We start from the raw sequence: 22280 nt of genomic DNA, 5'->3' as shown, positions 1-22280 counted from the left end.
GAACTCAGGTCCTCCTGACTCCCGGGCCAGTGCTCTATCCACTGCACCACCTAGCTGCCCCTAGTTTTTCTATTTTTATCCTCATTATTTAGCATAGGGTTCTGCATGTAGGAAACATGCACTGAATGTTTCTTTACCTATTCATTCATTTTTTACTTTCTCCCAGACTCCTAGTCATTACTTTGGGATGTAGTCTGATTTAACTATATTATGTCAGTATCAGACTCCTCAGGTTTTCTACCTCAGTGGAATGACATAAGGCTTGATCAGAAAAGTCATCTTTATTTTAGGTCCCCTGGTCTTCTAGCCTTTGGCCTAGCGTTGCTTCCCTTTTACTACATTTCCTTTATTATCATGGAAGGAATAACAGAAATATACTGTCTCAGGTGCCATATTTCTTTTAGGGTTGCTAGGTAAATTGTGTGGCAAGGATGTATTTACCCAAAGCATTATGAAAAAACCCAACTATAGACTTGAATATGTCACATATATTAATACCCATCTTTTGTCAAAAAAACTTCCAGGGGTTTCCCTTTGCTTACAGAATAAAGTCCAAATAGCCTATCTTTTCAGGACTTTCATAATCTAGCTCATTACTCTCCTACTGAACATGTCAAAGCAGATTACATATTGCCCCATGAATGTTTTGTGCTTTAAAAATTCTTCCAAGCTTTTGCTCACACCATTCCCCTTGTTAACTTTTCTGTATCTGTCAAAGTCTGGCTCAGTTCTTTTGTTCCATGAAACGTTTCTAGGTCATTCAAGCCTAAAAGTGAAATTTTCCCTCCCTAAATGTATAATACTCATTGGATAATTAATTATGGACTGCCTTATGTCATCTTCTTTTCTGGTATTAACTCTCATACTGTTTAATTTTTAAAGTGTTAATGCCTTATTTCTCCTTCTAGATTATAAATTCCTTGTAGACAGGGATTGTTTATTTCTTATTTGTTTGTATCTTGAACATAATAGGCTGTTAATAAATAAATAAATGAATTGTGTTTATTTGATTTAAATACAGGCTGTTCACATAAACACAGAGGATATACACATATACGGTTATATATAATAGATATATAATTTAAAGAAATCTGCAGGAACATTGCATATGAATAATATCCTTATTTTTTCCCTTATCCTTAATATTTTTTTCTTTTTAGTTGTACTTTCTTTGAAAGTAAGAGGTGTTATACATATGAGTTATAACTTCAGGACTAGAATGGCAATATACATACCTGAATTTCTTGACCAACTTCTAATCCCAAGGCACTTGGATGTTTAACCTGAAAAAGAAGTCTTTGTGTGTTTAATTGTCAACATAAAGTTGTACTGAGGTTTAAATGGAAAAAACATTTTTTTTGTCTCAACTTAGTGAAAATAAAAATAGAATTGCAGCTAGGTGTTCTGGCACCTGGCATGCTCTCTGGGTTTGACATCTGTCTGTTTTACCTAAAGGGATACTTGGGATCACATCCATAACATGAATATGCATAGGCAGTAAGTGCTGGGAATATAAGCACATTTTTCCTTTAGCATCACTTCTGCCTTATTTTATGTATATTTTCCAGGGGTATTCAGACAAAGTGTATGAATGATAATAGCCCCCTATCACCCAGCAGCCCCGCCCTTTTACCTTTCTTTGATCAAGTTGGGTATTATGAAGGAGTACTGCAGTCATATTTGGATAAAGTTTTATCATTACTCCTGTCTCTCTGCAAAAAAGAACCAAGTTGATTACAATATTGTTTTTTTGTCTATTAACTGAAAATGAAATTGGGGCTTTCCAAGGGATAATCCTAATCTTAAAAAAAAAAAAGCTTTTCACAGCATACTTTGTAAATATCTTGGTAGTATGTCTTCAAAAACTTAGCTTATACATGAAAAATTTTTAAAGGACTTTGGAACTTGCAAAGTTTGTGACGCAAAGGAAAGAGGGAATGGATCCCGTAGGAAAAGCACAGAGCATCAATGAAGGCTTTCAGAAATATATTCCTGTTTTTTTTTCTGTTTACAATAATATGTTTTTTCTGGGAAAAAAATTTGAATATAAGAAAATTATTTCAAGAAGTTGCACCTTATAAAATTAATCTCTTTATATTTAATATTTTGAAGTTGTGTAAGATTATGGGACCTCACATTAAAAAAATCCCACTTCTTTCCTCCATTCACCCTCTCACATTAAAAAAAAAAAAAAGATAAAAACAATCTCAACTCCTCATTTGGAGAATGAAATATTTAAAAAGGATCTTTTATCACTCATTTAAAATACTTTTAAGTAAATAAAATATTGGGTCTCACTTATGTGCTCTCACTTTTCCAATTCTCTTATAAAAATATTCCTTATATAGGTATTTAGTAGTTAGTACTTAACATTTACATACAAAGAGAGAAAGGAAAGCAAACTCCATTATGATGAAAGGAGCTATTGACAGCAAATCAAGTGTTAAACTTAAATGATTCAAATTACTTAATATTCAAATTCATAAAGAAAAAATTAATTGAATTACAAGAAGACAAAGACAGTACTATAATACTGGTGGGAGATTTCAGTGTCCCTCGGTTTTGGATATGAAAGATAAACAAATTGGAAAATATCAAATTGAATAAATAGCTGAAGAAATTAGAGCTAAAAGATTTATGGTGTCTTCCAAATAACATATATATTTCTCAGTACTGCACTGAGACTGTTTTACAACAAATAACCATTCTGATGGGCAAAGATAATACATAAAGTGGTGCTGGCAAGTTGGGGAGGGGTCCTCCTAAAATAGAGTTTAAGTTTTGAGTAGAAAGTAGGACCACAGTGAGGAGGTGGCTTGGATGGCATCAAGGCCTAGGCCCCAGCAAGATGAGAATATTTACCTATGAAACCTGGGGGATGAAAGTGTGAGTCCAAGTTTTGGTGGATTAGATAACTGTAAATCAGCTGAAATTGCTCTTTTCAAAGTTAAGAATGATGATCTGACAAATGTAATGGCCTTAGTCCTTATCCATGTTGACCTCTCTGCCGCCTCTGACACTATACATCACCTTCTCTGCCTTGATAGTCCATCCTCTCTGTTTTTGACACTGCTTTCCGTGATTCTCCTCCTGTCTGACTTCTGTCTCCTCTGTGGGCTCTTCATCCAGGTTATGCAGGCTAACTGTGAGCATTCCCCAAGGCTCTGTCCTGTACCCTCTTCCCTTCTCCCTCTATTTCTTTTGGTGAGAGGTGAGATATTTCTCTTATTAGCTCTCATGGATTCAATTATTATCTTTATGCATACAATTTGCAGATCTACTTGTCCAGCCCTAATCTCTCTAGTGATCTCAAATCTCTAGCTGCTTATTGGACATCATGAACTAAGTATCTTACAGATATCTCAAGCTCAACATGTCCAAAAGTGCTCTCATCTTTTGCACTGAAATCTTCCCTCTTACTAACATCTTTGAAATTACTGCCAAGGGTACCACATTCTCCCAGTCACTCAGGCTCAAAAACTAGGTGTCATTCTTGACTCCTTTCTTCCTTTCTCTCTCTCATTCCTCACATCCAATCATTTGCCAAGGCTTGTTAAAGATTGCACCTTCACAACACTTTTCTTCTGTCACTGCCACCACCCTGGTGCAGACCTTCATCGCCTCATAACTGAAGGTACAGCAGCCTGCTGGTTGGTCTCCCTGCCTCAAGTGCCTCCTCTCCACTTCAGTTCATCCTCTATTCAGCTGTCAAACATATTCCCAAACTACAGGCCTGACCCCCTCCCCCCCAATCCTCTCAACATAACAAACTGCAGTGGTTCCATATTATCTCCAATATAAGATACAAGATACAAATCCTCCCTTTGGCCTTCAAAATCCTTCATCATCTGTCCCCCTCCTAACCTTTTAGCATTCTTATACTTTGCTCCTCTCTAAGAACTCTGTGATCCAGCAACAATGGCCTCCTTGTTGCACGTAACACTATCTTCAGACTCAGGATATTTTAGTTGACTTTACCCTCTATCTGGCATTCTTTTCCTCTTGTTTCTGACTTCTGCCTTCCCTCAAGTCCTAGCTAAAATCTCATCATATACAAAAAGGCGTTCCCTGTCATCCTTAATGTTAGTGCCTTCTTCTGTGATATCCTGTATATAGCTTGTTTGTATATAGTTGTTTGTATTAGACTGTGGACTCCTTGAGAGCAGGGACTTTTAATTAATTAATTTATTTTGCCTTTCTTTGTATCCTTAGTGCTTGGCACTGTGCCTGGCACACAGTCATAAATACTTGTACTGCATTGAAAGCAAGTCCACAAATTATAATTAAACATTTTAGAAAACAAGAAGTTGAAGTCAAAGATCAAAATAGAACTGGATATATTAATACCTTGCAGGGAACTTTGCTATTCCTTGTATCCTTTCTGCCTAAGACTTCATGGAAATGTTTAAAGAACTATAGAAATTCATGCTAAGAGGGTATCCTGACTCTTTTGGGAAGATTAACATTTAAGGAAATATATATAATCTGAAGTGTGAAGGAATGCTATTTGTTGTTAATTCTTTTTTATTTTTTAAATCATGAGTTTTACATATGAGAGGAACTTAGAAAACAAGTCATCCAACTCCCTATTTTACAAATGAGTCAAGTGACTTAGACACAGAGTAAGCAGCCTCATCCGGAGGTCATAACACTGGTCTGAGACAGAGCCGAGCCTATAACTCAAGGTTTCTGGATTCCCCGTTCCATTCTACTTTCTAGTACATTCTGATCTTTCTAAGAACATTCTAATTCTTTCTACCACATGACAGTTGCCTTTACAACCAAGAACCAGAGGTTCCTAAAGCTTTCTCTATTAATTTCAGTTGGCTGAGTAATACATGGAAGCAGAGAAGAGCAAATAAACAATGTATGCTAAAAAATATATAAAAGACCTCTGATGTCAGCATGTGGACTTTTCTCCCCAGAAATAGATCTCAAATTGTTACTTAATAGGTAAGTCCTGGGAGTTGCCTGATGTATGAACAAGTTAAGTGACTTGTACAGTCATGTAGATAGTAAGTAACTGAGGAAGGATTTGAACAGGTCTTCTTGATTCTAAGCCCTGCACTCTATCTATGGTCTCATGCTACTCATGCACACACAGATACTGACACCTGCGTCCATATGCACATATATGTCCTATATATATATATAGAATAACATGGACTATAGTTAAAGTAATTTAAAAACCACCATTCTGTATAATATTACGAGTGACTTACCTAATTTCAGTTATTGTGGCAGTATAAACTGCTCCAAATTCTAACTGATGTTCTTGCTGCGAAAATAAAATAAAACTAAGATCAGATTCACAAAGTAAACAAATATAAAGTATATAAAATAAATAAAAAAGATGGAGTCTCACATCATCTTTGCAGATTTCTGTAATGAATTCTCTTGCTTCATTCATAGCACTAGGTGTTGGTGCAAATACTGAAAATGTCTCTTCATCCACCTGACTAACAGTTACCCCTTTCATAAAAAGATGAAAAATTGAACAAAATAACATTGAAATTTTTTAAAAAAGCATAATTTAACTGTTTATGCCAGTAAATACCAGTCTGCTAAACAGAGGACAGTAGCAGGAATCCAAAAGGAGTTAGGTATAGTTGGAGCAGTACCATAAAGTGTATTAGATGAGAGAAAAGAAAGCAGGTGGGTGGCAAGCTATAGTTATCAATCAGTAACAATCAATAAGCACTTATTAAATGTTTATTCTTTTTAAACCTTTAATTTCACTCTACTACTGAATGATTGAAGAACTTCTACCTTTCCCTCTTGTTTCTCCCTCCCTCTTACTCACAAAATGGTGAACAGTCTCGAGAGGGGACATGATCAGATTTGTACTTAAAAAACCCTCATTTTAGTAGCTCTTCTCAAATTCTTTCCATACTCATATACAAGTTAAAGGAGTCTCAGGCAGGTGTCAAATTGTAATATAAATATAAATAATTTTGTAGATTAAAGTTTTAAATGCATTATTTAGATGTATATACTCTTCTCAAATATACTCTTGTTAAATAGGATAACTTAAAATAAGCTTTAAATGTGGGAAAAAAAGCAAATTTAATGGCACAAATAATAGTAATATTTACCAGCAAAAGAATTCCATGGTGGTAGGATAATTATGTCAGTTGTTAATATTCCTTCCCTCCCCCTGCCCCAGCATTCTCTTCCCCAAACTTAAAATATCCAAAGGACTGTCCACTAAATTGAACGATAGAAATTCAACATCTTTGGAAACAGCCCTGAAATCTGTTATGGCTAATCCAGCATTTATTACTTTGGGATACTTCACTATTATAATGAAAAACATATAGCCAAGAAAACTATTTCACATGCCATTTTTCTATTCCTTCATTTTCAAAACAGAACAGAGATTCAAAGAATGAAATTATACTCCATAACATTTAAAATAGAAAACAAGTATCTCACCTGTTTCAGCCTGAAGTTTTTTTAAGTTATATCCACCTGGTCCAACAAACTTGGTTCTTTTTGATAAAGGCACCTGAACTGTTTCTAAAATGCACAGCAAATACAAAATACAAATATTCCAAAGACATAAAAAATTAAAGGAGAACTAAGTCACTTCATTTTACTGCAAAGATAGGTACAAAAAATTTAAATATAAAAACAGAAAAATGTTTTATTCATTGTTTAAGAAACAGGTCAGTGATGTTTTCCTAAATAAATTACCTCTTAGGGCTTATATTTTAAGTCATAGAACTGGAAAGGTTCTAATCTACTTTGGTGGAAATGGTTCCAATACAGAGAGTATGCCAAAGAATTCACTGAACCTTTGTACATTCATGTAAAAAATTTTCTTAAAATTCAAGGATACCACCAAATTTTGTATTACCTAAAATAAAGTGTAAAATGTTTTCATTAAAATTTTTTTTCAATCTTTTAATTCAGTGAAGTTTGGTATAATGGAAAAAATATTTTCAAAGTAAAAATTATTCAGAATGTTTAACATGCTAATATTAACAGTAAAAGATGAAATTAATATAATTTTTGTATATTACCTACAACTGGTCCATTTTCCTTTCTACTTTCTCGAGGTTTTGAAATTGTCTTGTTCATAATCTGTAATATTTCTCTCTTTGCCGCTGAAGAGGAAAAATAAAATTATATTATTGCAAAAATGGGTGCAATTTCCCACTGATACATTATTATGTATAGGATAAAGGCCAAATTACTCAGGTTTCCCACAATTTGGCCTCTACGTATTTCTTTGGTAACATGATAGAGTGGGCATTAAACCTGTCTTGAAGCCAATATGACCTTGGTTCAAGTTCTGTTTCTGACACAAACTGGGTGACAACCAAGTCACTTAACCTCTCAGTGTTCTACTAAGCAACTCTCTAAGTTGCAGAAAAGGTGCTTGGGGCAGCTAGGTGGCGCAGTGGATAGAGCACCGGCCCTGAAGTCAGGAGGACCTGAGTTCAAATGTGGCCTCAGACACATAACACTTACTAGCTGTGTAACTTAACCCCAATTGCCTCATACAAAACAAAACAAAAAAAAAGTGCTTATGCACATTGGTAGGTAGGTGTTTGCTCACATGGAGGCTCCCAATGACTAATGAAATTATAAGTTTAGTTCTCATCCCTATCCCCTATTTCTTAACTTAAAAACATTTTTTAAAATTAATTTTTTTTTCAATCGGCAAAAATATCACATTCTCTGCTCCCCCCATTTCCCCCTCTTCCATATTAAGAAAGAAAAAAACAAAAAGCCTGTTATGGTCAAGCAAACTGAAATTTCATAATGGCCAAATTTAAAAAAAAAAAAGTTCATTCTGCTATAAATATATTTTTATATTCTTAGAGTTTGTTTTGCTTAGGAGTAAGCTCTCCCTTAATGTACTTTCCTCTTTTTTCTCCCCTTTCCCTTCTGTTTTCTTGTTGAGTAACACATATTTATTTCTGTACACTGCTTGCTTCTCTTCTTTGACCAATTCAGAAGAGAGTGAGGTTCAAGTGTTAAGCCATTCCTACTCCTTCCTTCTTGTTTGTCTAGACTTCTACTTGAGCTCTCAGTTGATGAGATAATTTCCTCTAACCTTCCTTTCCCTTCTTCCCTTCCCTTTACATTCTTCTTTTAAAATCTTTAAGATATAACAAAAACACTCCTAGGCTTTCTGTCTAATCAGATTTTCTCTATAATCCCTGATGATGACAGGATTCAAAGGGGACACATATATCATCTCCCCATATTAGAATGTAAGCATCTTGTACTTGTTTATTCCTTTATCATTGTTCATTTGTGTTTACATTTGTATATTTCTCTTAACTCTTATGTTTGAACTTTAGGGTATTTATGCAGCTCTAGTCTTTTCATCAGGAAAGCTTAGCAGTCCTCTATTTCACTAAAGGTCTATTTTTTTCTTGTAGGATTATAATCAATAAGTAATTTTATTCTTGGTCATAAGCCTATAGCTGTTGCCTTCTGGAATACTGTGTTCCAAGCTCTGCACTCCTTCATTGTTGCAGCTGCTAAAACATGTGTGATCCTGACTATGGCTCCTCATTATTCGAATTCTTTCTTTCTAGCTGCATGTATTAATTTTTCTTTGACCTGGGAATCTCTGGATTTTGACTATAATGATGTTGGGAGTTATTATTTTTTTTTTCCCAGGAGGTGACCATTTTGCCCTCTGGTTTTAAGAACTCTGGGCAGTTTTCTTTGATAGTTTCTTGAAATATGATGGCTAGGCTTGTTTTGGTCATGGCTTTCAAGTGGTCCAATAATCTAAAATGATCTCTCAATATATTTTCCAAGTCAGTTTTTACTATGAGATACTTTATATTCTCTTATTTTTTTTTTTTAAGTCTTCCGAGTTTTATTTTTGGTTTCCTGAGCCGTTAGCTTCTATTTGGTCCATTATAATTTTCAGGGAACTTGTTGCTTAGGCAAGCTGTTGTACCTCTTCTGCCAAGCTGTTAATTACCTTTGCAATTTATTTTTTTTATAGCTCTGGTTTCTTTTTAAACATTTTCTTCTAGCACTCTCATTTCATTTACAAAAATATACTTTCTGAACTCCTGTTTCATCTCTTCCAAGTATTCTACTTAAAACTTGTGCTCAAGCTAAATTTTCTACTGAAGCTTTGCTTGTGGATGTTTTAGAGTCATATACTCTTCTGGGTTTGTTGCTTTTTATGGTGCGATTCATATTTGCTTGCTCCTTCTTCCAGCCTACTTTCTCACTCTGATTTGTTACGGTCAGGCTCTGGGTACTTCTGGAGGAAAGGTCTGGGCTAGTCCTGTTGCTTCTTTTCTTGAGATACTGAGTACTGTATTATTTCTGGATCTCAAGGATAGTTCAGGCTAGAGATCTGCAACCTTTCAGTGATTCTAAAATGGTCTGATCCAGGGCAAGGTGTGATTGCTGGCCTTCTAGTCTGAGCTCTGAAAGGTCCTGACCTGGCTTAGGGTATGAGCAACAGGCCTGTGGGCTTGCCCCATTTGGAGTTTCAGTAAACTTCTGCTGGACTACCACTGTCAGCCAGCTGGAAAGTTCTGCTGGTTCTGAGTGAAAGAAGAGGCTTCCTTTTAGTACGGGATTCCTGCTCTGGTTATTCTTCTATGGGCTTCAGACTGATATAGAAGCTGAGAAGGAGACCCTGCTCCACTCTTGGGGTCAGAACCACAGGGCTGCTGCTTGCCTCTGAATTTGCTCCTTGCTTGGTACACAGCCTAGGGTCTGTGACTGAACCTTACCTGGAGTGCCCCCTTAGGTGCAGGTCCCCTGGATCTATGACCTGAAACTGGCTAGTGAGTGATAAAGCTGCCAGTTGTTTCCAGCACCCTACACAAGTTTAGAACCCTCTCTGTTGGATCTGGGATCTTTTCTTGTCCTGGGACACAGATTTTTCCTGAACTGGAATTCTTTATGTTTTTTCTGGCCAGAACCCCTCCTCAGTGTCCATAGATTTCACTGTCTGCCTAGATTACCTCAGGCTGGAAAAATGACTCACAATGCTTTGCAATTTCCCAATAGGGATTCAATCTGGTGCATTTTCTAAATCAGTTTGGGGGAGCTGGGTGCAGGGGGAAGCTTGCTGAACTTCATCTTGGCTCCACTATCTCCTAATTTTATTTTTAAACATTTTCTAGCACTCCTATATGTGACTTTTGCTTTGGACAAAGTGGTCCAGTTCACTTTCCCCCCAAACTCCATGTGTCTGTAAAGCTTTTTTCATTTGTATTTTTTTTTCTGTTTAAATCCTATCTCCTTCAGACCTTCCCTCCTTGGAAGGTCTATATGCTATATAAATAATATCTATCTATCTATCTATCTCTGTAGGCATATCACACCCAGCCTATTTTATAGATGTAGTTTGTCTAAGGCTGACGGGCAATTAAGAAGCAGAGATGGAAATAAAGATTCCCTTTGCTCCCAATCCAGTTCTCTTCCTGCTTCACAACTGTCTCAGGGTTTGAGGGTCAAATGAGACAAGATGTTCTGCAAACCTTGGCACTATCTCCTTTTTGAAATCACTTTGAATTATTTTGTATTCAGTTACTAGTGTCTCTGCTATAGTCTCTCTACCCAGAACAGAAGCTCTTTGAGTATAGGTTGCAGGGACTGTTTTTGTTTTTGTATCCCCCAAACCTAGAACAGTACCTTCCAACAGTAGTTGCTTCATGATTGTTTGTGAACTGATGAACCATTATTAGACTGATACTTCAGGGAGTTATCATCACAAGAAATCAAGTATTCCCTTAGCTTACTTCCAACCATAATAATAGCTAACATTTACATTACAATTTAAAGCCTGCAAAGTACTTTTCAAATACTATCTCATTTGATTCTCTCAATATCCCTAGAAGGTGGGTGCTGTTATTATCACTACTTTACAGATAAGGCTAAATAGACTTATCCAGGGACACACAGCTCGTAAATATTTGAGGCCAGGTTTGAACTCAAGTCTTCGTGACTCCAGGTCCAGTGTATTATCTACTGCAGCACTGAACAAACATCCAATCTGTGGGTCTCAGGCAACTGGCTGAAAAGTTTTGCAGTGGGGTTTGATTATGTTGTATTGCTTGCCATTCTTATGCAGGATATCTATGCTTTGATTAGTATCTGCCATGCCAAGCCCCAGATCCAGGGGCAATGGTAGCAATCTCTCTGTGGGTCTGCTCTGATGCTTTAATTTGGAGAGTTTTTTGGGGGATGGGAGGGCTGTGGAGCAGAAAGAGAGCACAGTAATGTACAGTAAAGTTAACATAAGGTTTTTTTTTAATGCGAATATCTTTCAGAATTCTTTAGGTAAAGTTGAATTTATATAACGTGAATTTACATAAGGTGAGAACTGTCTCTAACTCAAAAATTATTTAAAATGAAAGCATTAAGTAAATACAAGCAAGAATTCCTCTGAGTCTGCTTATTAAAACCACAATATATTTTCTATTAGTTAACTCAAAACTGAAGAACAGATTATATAAAAAGAGTTATGGATACCACTTTACCTGTAGCTTGTTGAATTGCCTCCATTACAATTTTTATTGGTATTCCTGGTAATTTGATATCAGCCTGACATAAAGAAGCCAGAAAATTTACATACATATTGAATCAAATGACATCTATCACTTTGCTAAAATGTTTCCAAAATTAATAATAAAAAATACCTGTAATGCAGTTATTCCCTTATTTGTTCCAGCCATTTTGAAATCCATGTCACCATTATAATCTTCAATTCCCTTAAAAAATTTTAAAAGTTATATTTTGAAACAAAATTCATAGTATAGTCAGAGAAGTTTAAAAGAGCAGTTTTACATGTGTCCTCTGAGAATATGCCTCCTTTACCTTTCCTTTATTAGCCGTTGTGTCCAATGCCTAGGTATTGCTGTGAACCTTTAAACTCCATATATTTTCCCATAATAAAAATATCTTCACTCTAAAAATCACTGTCTCCTCTCAGATTTGTTACTGGTAACTTATTACTTGTTTATGAGTACATTATAAGAAGCTGTACTATTTATGCTACAAAATTTTAGTATAATTTAAAAAATCTAAGCAAGTCTTCTAAATAAGTGCTTCTATAATTTCCTAAATACATTTCAGATATTGTAAAGGACATTTAACCTTCACCACTAACACTAAATATTTTAAAAATTCGTATACTTCATATACTTGCCAGGATATCTGTCAACAAACGATAATCTTCAATTTCACCTTCTTTCTCAGAATTGTTTTTGGCAATCAGTCCTACTGCCACACCTGCAACAGCAGATGAAATTGGAACTCCTATAATTAAAAAGAGAATTCATAAATATGTATGTGTATCTATAAACACACAGTGATTCCATGAAAACATAATATTAGGTGAAACATGGTTTCAAAGGGATAGTTAGTGCACATGTGGGATTAAAATGGAAAGGGGTGGACCTGTGATTTCATTAAGAAAACCTCCTCTACCAATGCAGATCAGCACTAGCTCTACAACTTACAGTCTTAGGGGCTTGCATGGGGCACTTCCAGAGGTTAAGTGCATAGCCCAGTAGTCACTAGCTGCACATGTGTCAGAGGCAGAACTGGATCACAAGTCTTTCTGATTCCAAGGCCATCTCTCTATCCATTATACCACATTTGCTTTCTCCCCCTGTGTTTCTATCAATGCAAAATATTAAAGAGTTTCTTTTAAACCAGGAGTTCTTTACCTGGGGAACATGAACCTTTCTCCCCTATTATGATAACTGCATTTTAATAGAATTAAGTTTTCTTCACAATCCCATGTATTTATTTTATGAGTTTAAAAACAGTATTCTGAGGGGGGTTCATAGGCTTCAACAAATGGTCAAAGGGGTTCATGACACATAAAGGTTAAGAACATTTGTTTTAAACTGTTCAGGAAAATTAAGGAAAACAAATGGTGAAACATGCCTATGTATTATACACTATCTAGGAAAATATATACTATTAGAATGTTGTCTATTCTTTATCACATATGTATATTATTTGTAATGTGATTGGGTTTTTTTTTGGCTGTTCAGGCATTTTCAGTTGCAGTTTATTCTAAATTCAGTATATACACACATATACAAACACATATGGGAAATATATACATTCAATATATGTTAATAACATAATGCATATTAATATATAATAGAAATATATATTACATATACATACATACCTACACATATAAATAAAAGAGAAATATAGACTATATATCACATCTCTGAATATACACATTTACTTAGATACACATATATACAGTAAGGCATAGCAGATAGAAGGCAGGCTCCTGAGTCAGGAAGACCTGGGTTAAATTCCATCTCTGAGACATTCTAAAATAATGTTGCAGAGGAAGAGCTTATCTGTATTTGCAGAGGAAGTTCTTCACCAGAAACTATCTACATTGATGAAATTACAAGTACAGTGAAAAAAAAATGATAAAGTTATCAATAAGTATTTATTAAGCCCCTACTATGCACTGCGCTAGGAAATATTGATGCAGATACCAAAAAAACCCAAAACAACAAAAAAAACCCAAACCAGTCCTTATCCTCAAAGAGCTCACATTCAATTAGAAAAGACAAAATGTACACACACACACACACACACACACACACACTGAATTTAGAGTAAACTATTCAACTGCATTAAAAATAACAGATGTATATTCAAATAGGATTGGATGGTTTACTCCAAAATTATTCAAGTTGAGGACATTATAGACCAGTTTAAAAGAAACCTTATATTATTTTTTTAAGCTCATTAACTAAAGAATGCCAGACACTATATTATAATTACAATTTTTTACCTGCATCCATTAGTGCTAAACTTCCACCACATGCAGAAGCCATAGAAGAAGAACCTGCAGAAAGAAAAATTTAAGCTAAAAATTTAAGAATATTCATTTTAATTAAAAAATGTCATAATATTCATCATCAAAGGTTTTTTAAAATTTTGAAACAAACCAAATACAACCCTAACCCTCCCCAACAAGGCTGCCTTTTCTAGCTTTGAAGTATAACAAGAATTAAAATGATTGCCAGAATCATCAGGGAGGTCTGAAGCCTCCACCTATGCCCCAGGCACCTAGAAACTAGTAACATTTTTGAGGCTCTGTTATCTCAACAGCAGTAAACATCCCTGCTGGCTCTGCCCCACCCACCACAGTGCGTAATTTAAAGAAGGAAGAAAGCAAACAGACGGTGCAGGATCAGACATTAATTGTATGTCTTTCTTATTTTGGGACCACCACTTCTGATTCCAATTTGTTGAAATATACACCCCCTAAGGAGAAGAATCTTAAGACATGCCCAACTCATCTTGTCTTAGCAAAATTTCCTAGAGTTATCTTATTTTTGGGACTGGCCTTTGCCTGATCCTTCTGATTTAGCTTATCTTCATTTATTCTCACCACCTCTATTCAGACATGACACCGCCCCCTAGCCTTAGTTAAATAGTAGCCCTACCCTTCTTAGGTTCACTCCCCTGGAGGTGGACTCTCTTACGCTACAATTCTGGTGTCACAGGGATGCTGATTGAAAAGGCAGACTCTAAGAGATAAACTCTGTCTTTTGCACTAAGAAATAAAAGAAAGATCAGAATACCATTTGACTCCAGAACTTCAGATGTAACTCTTATTGTAAAAGGAAAATCTTTGGGAATAACTGGATACAAAGATTTCTCAGCAAGTGCACCTAAAATACAGAATATAATAAAATGTTATCATATTATTATTATATTATATATAATAAAAATAATAAAAAAACCCATTAAGAATAGCACATACTTAAGGTATTTTTGGAATAACACTAACACATATAGTTTTCTTACCATGCCCAAGTTCTCTTCTATTCACACCAGTGACTTTGCCAGTTTCATTAGTTGCATAAGGAGGAAACTTTAAAAAAAAAGAAAACAAACACACAAAACTAAGAAATTCCTATATGAGATAATTTAATGCTTGTATACTTTTCACTTTAATAAAGCAAGCATTGAATGACGCACCAAGAAAAAAATTCATAGAGCTCTCCAGTACTGAGTACCTAAGTCTTTTTGCTATTTTGCTGAATAATAAACTAATATTTAAGTATCTCGTCAGATGAGCTTATTAGAAAGGTGAAACTGTTTTGTCAATCCAGATATTTTAAATAATCAGATGTCCCAATTCTTTAAGGTAGGAATTGATCTTCCTTCCTAAAGCAATGTTTTGAGGAACACTCTATCTGCTATTCAGATCTCCAATTTTGTTTATGAAGTACAATATGCAGTTTTAGATTACAACACTATTATCTTCCTGTTTATATTTCTGATACATGCAATAAGACTTTAGCATTAAAGAATTACCTTACCTCATAATGAAGCATGAAATTTTTCTCTTTTACTCCACTAAAAATTAAAAAACATAGTCTTAAAAAAAAGTCACGAAATGTGAATATACTTGTTTCAGCATGTGATCCCTATCCTCCTCAATCCTACCCACCAAAGTCCCACTCTAGATCCGCCCATCCCCTTCCATTGTATTCTCTGGAAAACTTGTTCCACAGTTAAGAAACTTACTTTCATCTTAAGTCTTTTTCCTTCTCACTCCCTATATATTCTGACTCTCATTGAGACCTGGCTCCCTCCGAATGATAAAGCTTCCCTGGTCACCCCTTTCCAGCACTGGTGACACTTACCCTCATATCCTAAGACTCACTAGTCCCTATTTAACCCCATGCTTCCCAGTGCTACTACCACCATCACTCAGTAATCTCTCCTCCCTTGAGGTTCTTTCAATATTTATCACCCTATGCAGCTTCTAGTAGTTATTTACTGACCCTTCTTCAAAGGGTTCAGTGCCTGGCTCATAGTCTTCCTTTCTTCCCCAACTCCTGCCCTCCTATTAGGTGACTTCAACATACATATGACACTCCCTCAACCACCCCATCTTTCCAATTCCTCAATGTACTCCTCAAACCCTACTCCTTCATCTACTTCAGCTAAATACATATATGGTTATACTTTTGATCTTGCCATCAACCACAAGCTAAATCCATAGCCATGAACTCTGACATACTCTGCCAACCCCCAAGCTTGGATTATTCCAACTGTCTGTGGCCTTTGCTCCTAACTGAGTGCTACTGAATGGAGTTGAAGAAAAGCACAGTATTGGGGCAGCTAGGTGGCGCAGTGGATAGAGCACCCGCCCTGAAGTCAGGAGGACCTGAATTCAAATCTGGCCTCAGACCAAACACTTGACACTTACTAGCTGTGTGACCCTGGGCAAGTCACTTAACCCCAACTGCCTTAAAAAAAAAAAAAAAAGCAGCACAGTATTGTGCTGACTAGGTAAACTACAAATTTATTTTTTATATTCAAAACTGGGCCCAGCAATCCTTGTAACTCCTCCCTAAATGATTCACCACACCACCACTCACCACAGTGGATTTTTCATACTTTTTCTTTCTTCTTCAAACCTCCCAGTGCTTCCCTTCTTCCTCAGGGGGTGGGGAGGGAAGAGAACAAGCATTTATACAGTGTCTACTACATGCCAGGCACTGTACTAAGCACATTACAAATATTATTATCACTAGATTCTCACAACAACCCTATGAAGTAGGTGCTATTATTATTCCCATTTTATCGATGAGGAAACAGGGGCAAAGAGAAGCTAAGTGACTTGCCTAGTGTCACACAGCTAGTAAGTGTCTGAGGGCAAATTTGAACTCAGATCTTCCTATCTCTAGGTTCAGCACTCTATCCAATGCGCCTTCTAGCTGCCTCAACCTGACACCACTTAGATACTGCCTTCCATTATCTCCTCCTGTCTAATTTACCTGTCTCACATAAAAGAGTCCTTGCCAAGGGAAACCTCCCTACACAAAAGTGATCCAATTCCATTTTCATCTTCTGCAACAGACTGCAACCCCCACTATCCCTACTCCTTCACTAATCTTCAATCTCTTATTGTCACCTATTGCCCAAAAACACACTCATCTCTACCCCATCCTCAAAAACCCCTCACATGATAGGTCTATCCTTACTTGCTATTTTCCTTTATCTCTTTTCCTTTTTGTGGCTAAACTCCTTGATAAAGGCACCTACAACTGGTGCCATGACTTCCTTCTGAGTTTTGTCTGAACTCTTTGCAATCTGGCTTCCGATCTCATCATTCAACTGAAAAGTTCTCTCCAAAATTATCAATGATTGGGGCAGCCAGGTGGCGCAGTGGATAGAGCACTGGCCCTGAAGTCAGGAGGACCTGAATTCAAATCCGGCCTCAGACCAAACACTTGACATTTAACCAGCTGTGTGACCCTTGGCAAGTCACTTAACCCCAACTGCCTAAGCAAAAAAACCCCAAAAAAACAAAACATAAAAAAATTATCAATGATCTCTTAAATGCTAAATCTAATGGCCCTCATCCTTGCTGACCTCTTTACAGCTTCTAACATGGTTGATTACCCTCTATCTTGTGACCCTCTATTTGCTCTAGGTTTTTATGACACTGATCTCTCCTGCTTCTCCTCTTATCTGCCTGACCATCCCTCAGTCTCCTTTACTGGATATTTGCGTCTTTAGTGGGGGTATCCCCCAAGACTCCGTCCTGCATTCTTTTCTCTTCATGTATTCAATTGTCATCTTTATGCAGATTCTCAGAGCTATTTTTCCAGTCCCAACCTATCTCCTGATCTTCACTCTCATATCTCCAACTTCTATTGACATCTTGAGCTGGATATTCCATAAATATCTTAAACTCAACAAATCCCAAACTGAATTAATTTTCTTTCCCCCAAAACCTTCCCCTCTTCCTAACTTTTCTGTTACTGTCAAGGGTACCACCATCCTCCTAATCACTCAGGCTTGAAACCTCAGTGTCATCCTTGATTCCTTCCTTCCTATCTCTGACCACTCACAGTGGCCAAATTCTGTTGATTCAAATTTCCTAACATTTCTCCTACAGGCCCCCTTTCTCCTTTGACAATGCTACCACCCTGGTGTAGGCCCTCATTATCTCACGCTATTGCAGCAGCCTGCTGCTTGGTCTGCCTGCCTCAAGTATTTTACCACCCCAATCTATCTTTTACTCAGTTGTCAAAGTGATCTTCCTAAAACACAAGTCTGACCATGTCACTCCCCCTATTCAGTAAACTTCAGTGGTACCCCATCATCTCCAGGATCAAATATAAAATCCTGTTTGTCTTTTAAAGCCCTTCATAACCTGGCCCCCTTCTACCTTTTCAGTCTTCTTATACTTTACCCCCTCATTTCTCATCCTCTTAGCCCCATACCTCTCCTTGGCATTGGCTTCCTTATTATTCCTCTCCTATTCTATCTCCTAATTCCAGGAATTTTCACTGGCTGTCTCCCATGCCTGGAATTCTTTCCTTAGTCATCTTTGTCTCCTGGCTTCCTTTAAGTCCCAGCTAAAACCCCACCTTCTATAAGAAGCCTTTCCCAATTCCCGTTCATGCTAGTGTCTTCCCTCCATAGATTACCTCCAATTGATACCGTATATGTTTTGTTTCTACATAGTTGTTTGCATGTTTTCTTTCCCATTAGACTGTAAGCTCATCAAGGGCATGGACTGTATTTTACCTTTCTCTTAGCACAGTGACTGGCATGTAGTAGGCACTTAATAAATCCTGTGCCTGATTTACTATTTAGGCATGACATGGATAATGAATGAGCAAGAGGGACTGAGAAGTAGCCAGAAAGACCCGTGGAGCTCTGTCCAAACAACAACATCCACAGAGAGAGCAGCCAGAAAGAGAGGATAGTTAGCATTGTCTCACACAACTGAGAGATTAAAGGATGAGAATTGAGAAAACTCCATTAGGTGTGGTAATTAGCAGATAACTGGCAATTCTGTGAGAAGTTTCAGCTGAATGATGAGGTTGGAAGCCAAATTACAGAAGGTTTCTAAGAGAGTTAGAGGACAGGAAATGGAGACAAAGATTGAAGATTTTCAAGGAGTTGGGCTGGGAAAAGTAGAAGTGTTATATAATGACAACTGGCAGAGACAGTGGGATCTAGTGAAAATCTATTAAGAACTGGGGAGACCTGGGCAAAGTCTCCTCAGGGAAGGGAACCAGTCGCTAGGGAGATATTGAAGATTAGAGAGAGGGGATAATAATGAGGGCAATCTGCTTGAGAAGATGGGATCAAAGGACATATTAGGAGGATTTAATCTTGTTGAGGAAGAGGGTCACCTCTTCTCACACTAAAGAAGAATAGTGGAGGATAATACATAGGGGTTGTGACATGAGGAGGATCGAAGAAGGGATTCTTCAACAGACTCAATTGTCTCAGTAAAGTGTGAGACAAGTACCTCCGCAGAAAGGGTGAAGAGAAGGGTGTGAAGCTTGAGGAGAGATGAGAACTTTGAAACAACTATTATGAACAATGGCACAGAAAATCAATCAGGAAGGAGTACCAGGAGTGCGTTTCTGTACCGAAGATCCAGATGAAATTAGATAACATAAATATGTACTGATTTAGTTAGAAGGGTTATTATGACTTTCTGCAGTTCCATTCAACAGCACCCAAGAAGGAGTGGAAAAGATGGATGATGGGAACAATATAGGGTTGGGAATGTGGCAAGGCCAAAGAGGTAATGGGAAAAGTGATCAAGTGATCTGACAGTAGAGGGTAGTGTAGAGTGTTCACTAAATGATCAAGACTAGAAATGAAGGAAAGGGGAGCCAGAGCAGGAATAACGGTCTGATAAAATACTGAAGGGGGGAGGAACTAGACTTCAAAGTGAGGATGAGGAACAGGTTTAGGAAAAACAAGATATGGGCAGAGAAGGAAAGATAGGCAATTATGATTATTATCAAACAGAGCCATTAAATACAGAAACTGATTTTAAAATTATGTCTTTTATATCAAAGGCCCCACTGAATTATGATGTACCTCTCTTCTGAGATAACTTCATTGTTATACAGGAACAACACAAAGAAATGCCTCCCCCATCTTCCAACTTACCTAATAGCCGTTGTAATAGGATCAGACTTCACACTGGATTCTAAAGAATCAAATGTAACTGTACAAAGCACCTAAAAAAACAACATGATTCTGCTATTGATATACTAAGTATGCAGAATAAAAAACACCTGAGGAGCATAGTAAGCAACCAAAGGACATATCCTGTGTCTAAGTAATTCTATACAAAGTCTACCACTATCATATGTGCACTTAATAATGAAATCACTAACACATTCAACAAATATTAACTGAGCTCTTTCTTTGTTAAGGTACTATTCCAGTTATAGGGGGAGAAGAAAGGGAGCAGATAAAAATGAATGCAATCCTACAACTGACTGCAAAATCACTTAACCTCTCTAGGTCTGTTTCCTCATCTATTAAATGATGGAAAGAGACTTAACGATCTCTTAGATCTCTTCTGGCTATAAATTCTGTGACCCAGATCACCATTCCTTCAATGCCTTAATAGATAATTCTCTGGTTGATGAGTCCAAAACCATTTATTACTTGTGTCAAGATATTAGGAGACACCCTGTTATCCAGAGCTAGGGCTCAGAAGCAAGCTGTGCCCTGAGCTGGGCCCAACAACAATCCTTTGCATTCACCCTCTGGATGACTTTGCCCTCTAGCAAAATCATATAATTACTGCATTGCTTTGACCAGCACCAGGTGTTCTCTGAGCTTGGACAAGCACCTGCTGTGACCATGTTCTGGTCATGAAGTCCTACTATGAATCAGACTTGCCTCACTGTTGCTACCATCCCTCATTGTTAGGGCTGCAGCTCACTGCATAGCTATTGGCGTAAGTATTGAGATGTCCCCACACTGCCTTGGATTCTCCCCGCTAGTGGTGAGGCCTCAGTACATGTATCCTTGCTTTCAAGATGTTTCCCTCACTTTGAAATTAAGCTTCTGTTTGATTCCTGACTCTCCTGTCTCTAGCCTTCTCTGTGTGGCTCTGGACACCCACAAGTTAGAGGCTGGTTCTGTCTGGTTAACACTTGACGGCTTACTTTGTGGTGATGAAAAGGGTAGGATGAGGGACTGGACCTGTGACTGCACTGATACATACAGAACTCTTGGAGAAGGAAGCCTTCCCGTACCATTGAAGGTAAGAGTCTCTCTTAGGAAAGTGGTCTAGAGCATTGAGAGACCTTGCCCAGGTCTTTCTGACTCCCAAGACTAGCCTTCTATCCATTGTGCCATGCTGCCTGTTACTTACTAGTGAAGCTATATTGATGAACCTGTCTTCATTTAGCTAGTCTGGACCGTCCTTCCATATTTAAATTCTTTCCAGATTGGTTGGGCCTATCAGAAAGTTTCATCGAGTAGTCAGCTTTTGAGAACCTAAGTCCACGTCTATGCCAAAATGATGCACAGGATTAGGACTTTAATGGAGGTAATTGTACATTAGTTCTTTGAAAAATGGTAATGTAAAAAAAAAAGAAAAAAAAATGGTAATGTATAAAATTTAAAATATCTAATAATCAGAATAATTAACCAGACCCCTCATTTACATAAACAGGAATTTAGTAAATGCATCCAAATGATAACAATAATAGGAATATGAAGACACACCCATGTGTACTGCTTATGTTTTAGCATTCAAAAGGGATGATGGGATATTACTTTAATTTTAACTTTTCCAGTATGACATATGACAAATAACTGAAAAATATTTTTGAGCTCTCTGGTAAATCCTTTTCAGTTTCTTTTGCTACATCTTCCTTTGGGTCATACTCACTAATTGCATGTCCTCCAAACTCTGTTATAGGACTCCTTCTCTTCTCTCTCTATATTACCTCATTTGGTAATATTGTCAGCTCACATGGGCTCAATTATGTGACACAGATGATTCTCAGATCTATATATCTAGTCCTAGTCTCTCCTGAGCATCACCAACTGCCTACTGAATATCTTGAACTGGATGTCCCACAGACATCTGAAATGCAACACATCCAAAACTTAACTCATTCTCTTTCCCTTTGAGCCTTCCCCTGTTTTCTACTACTGTCAAGGGTACCACCATCCTCTCAGTCACCCAGGCTATATTATAACCCCGGTGTCATCCTTGATTCCTCACTCCAACTCATCATATACATCTGATCTGTTGCTGCCATCCTGGTGTAGGACTTCATAGTCTATTGCCTGGATAACTGCAATAACCTTCTATTTGGTTTCCCTGCTTCAGGTCTCTTGTACTCCTGTTTATCATCTACTCATTTACCAAAGTGATCTTCCTAAAGTGCAAGTCTGACCATGTCACTCCCCCCACATCTCATTCTCAATAGACTCCAATGACTCCCATTACCTCTATAAAAATTTCTGTTTGGCTTTTAAAGCCC

The 22280-nt window shown here is 37.1% G+C and overlaps 1 protein-coding gene across 2 annotated transcripts in view; it reads right to left on the bottom strand.

Moving 5' to 3' along the window:
* The window catches only part of PNPT1 (polyribonucleotide nucleotidyltransferase 1), a 46949-nt gene that overhangs the window by 1880 nt on the left and 22789 nt on the right, over positions 1-22280 (bottom strand). For both annotated transcript variants that reach the window (XM_027865573.1, XM_027865574.1), the window contains 14 exons: positions 19936-20006; positions 15318-15354; positions 14800-14866; positions 14574-14663; positions 13778-13831; positions 12149-12258; positions 11640-11711; positions 11481-11544; positions 7026-7109; positions 6436-6519; positions 5366-5472; positions 5223-5278; positions 1634-1712; positions 1236-1283 (listed from right to left, as the gene is read on the bottom strand). In XM_027865573.1, the coding sequence (XP_027721374.1) occupies positions 1236-1283; positions 1634-1712; positions 5223-5278; positions 5366-5472; positions 6436-6519; positions 7026-7109; positions 11481-11544; positions 11640-11711; positions 12149-12258; positions 13778-13831; positions 14574-14663; positions 14800-14866; positions 15318-15354; positions 19936-20006 (1023 nt within the window). The remainder of the gene's footprint in view (positions 1-1235; positions 1284-1633; positions 1713-5222; positions 5279-5365; positions 5473-6435; positions 6520-7025; positions 7110-11480; positions 11545-11639; positions 11712-12148; positions 12259-13777; positions 13832-14573; positions 14664-14799; positions 14867-15317; positions 15355-19935; positions 20007-22280) is intronic.

The sequence above is a fragment of the Vombatus ursinus genome, unplaced genomic scaffold, assembly GCF_900497805.2.
Source record: "Vombatus ursinus unplaced genomic scaffold, bare-nosed wombat genome assembly UNPS02014778.1, whole genome shotgun sequence".
NCBI lineage: Eukaryota > Metazoa > Chordata > Mammalia > Diprotodontia > Vombatidae > Vombatus > Vombatus ursinus.
This window is presented reverse-complemented; position numbering and strand designations above follow the sequence as displayed.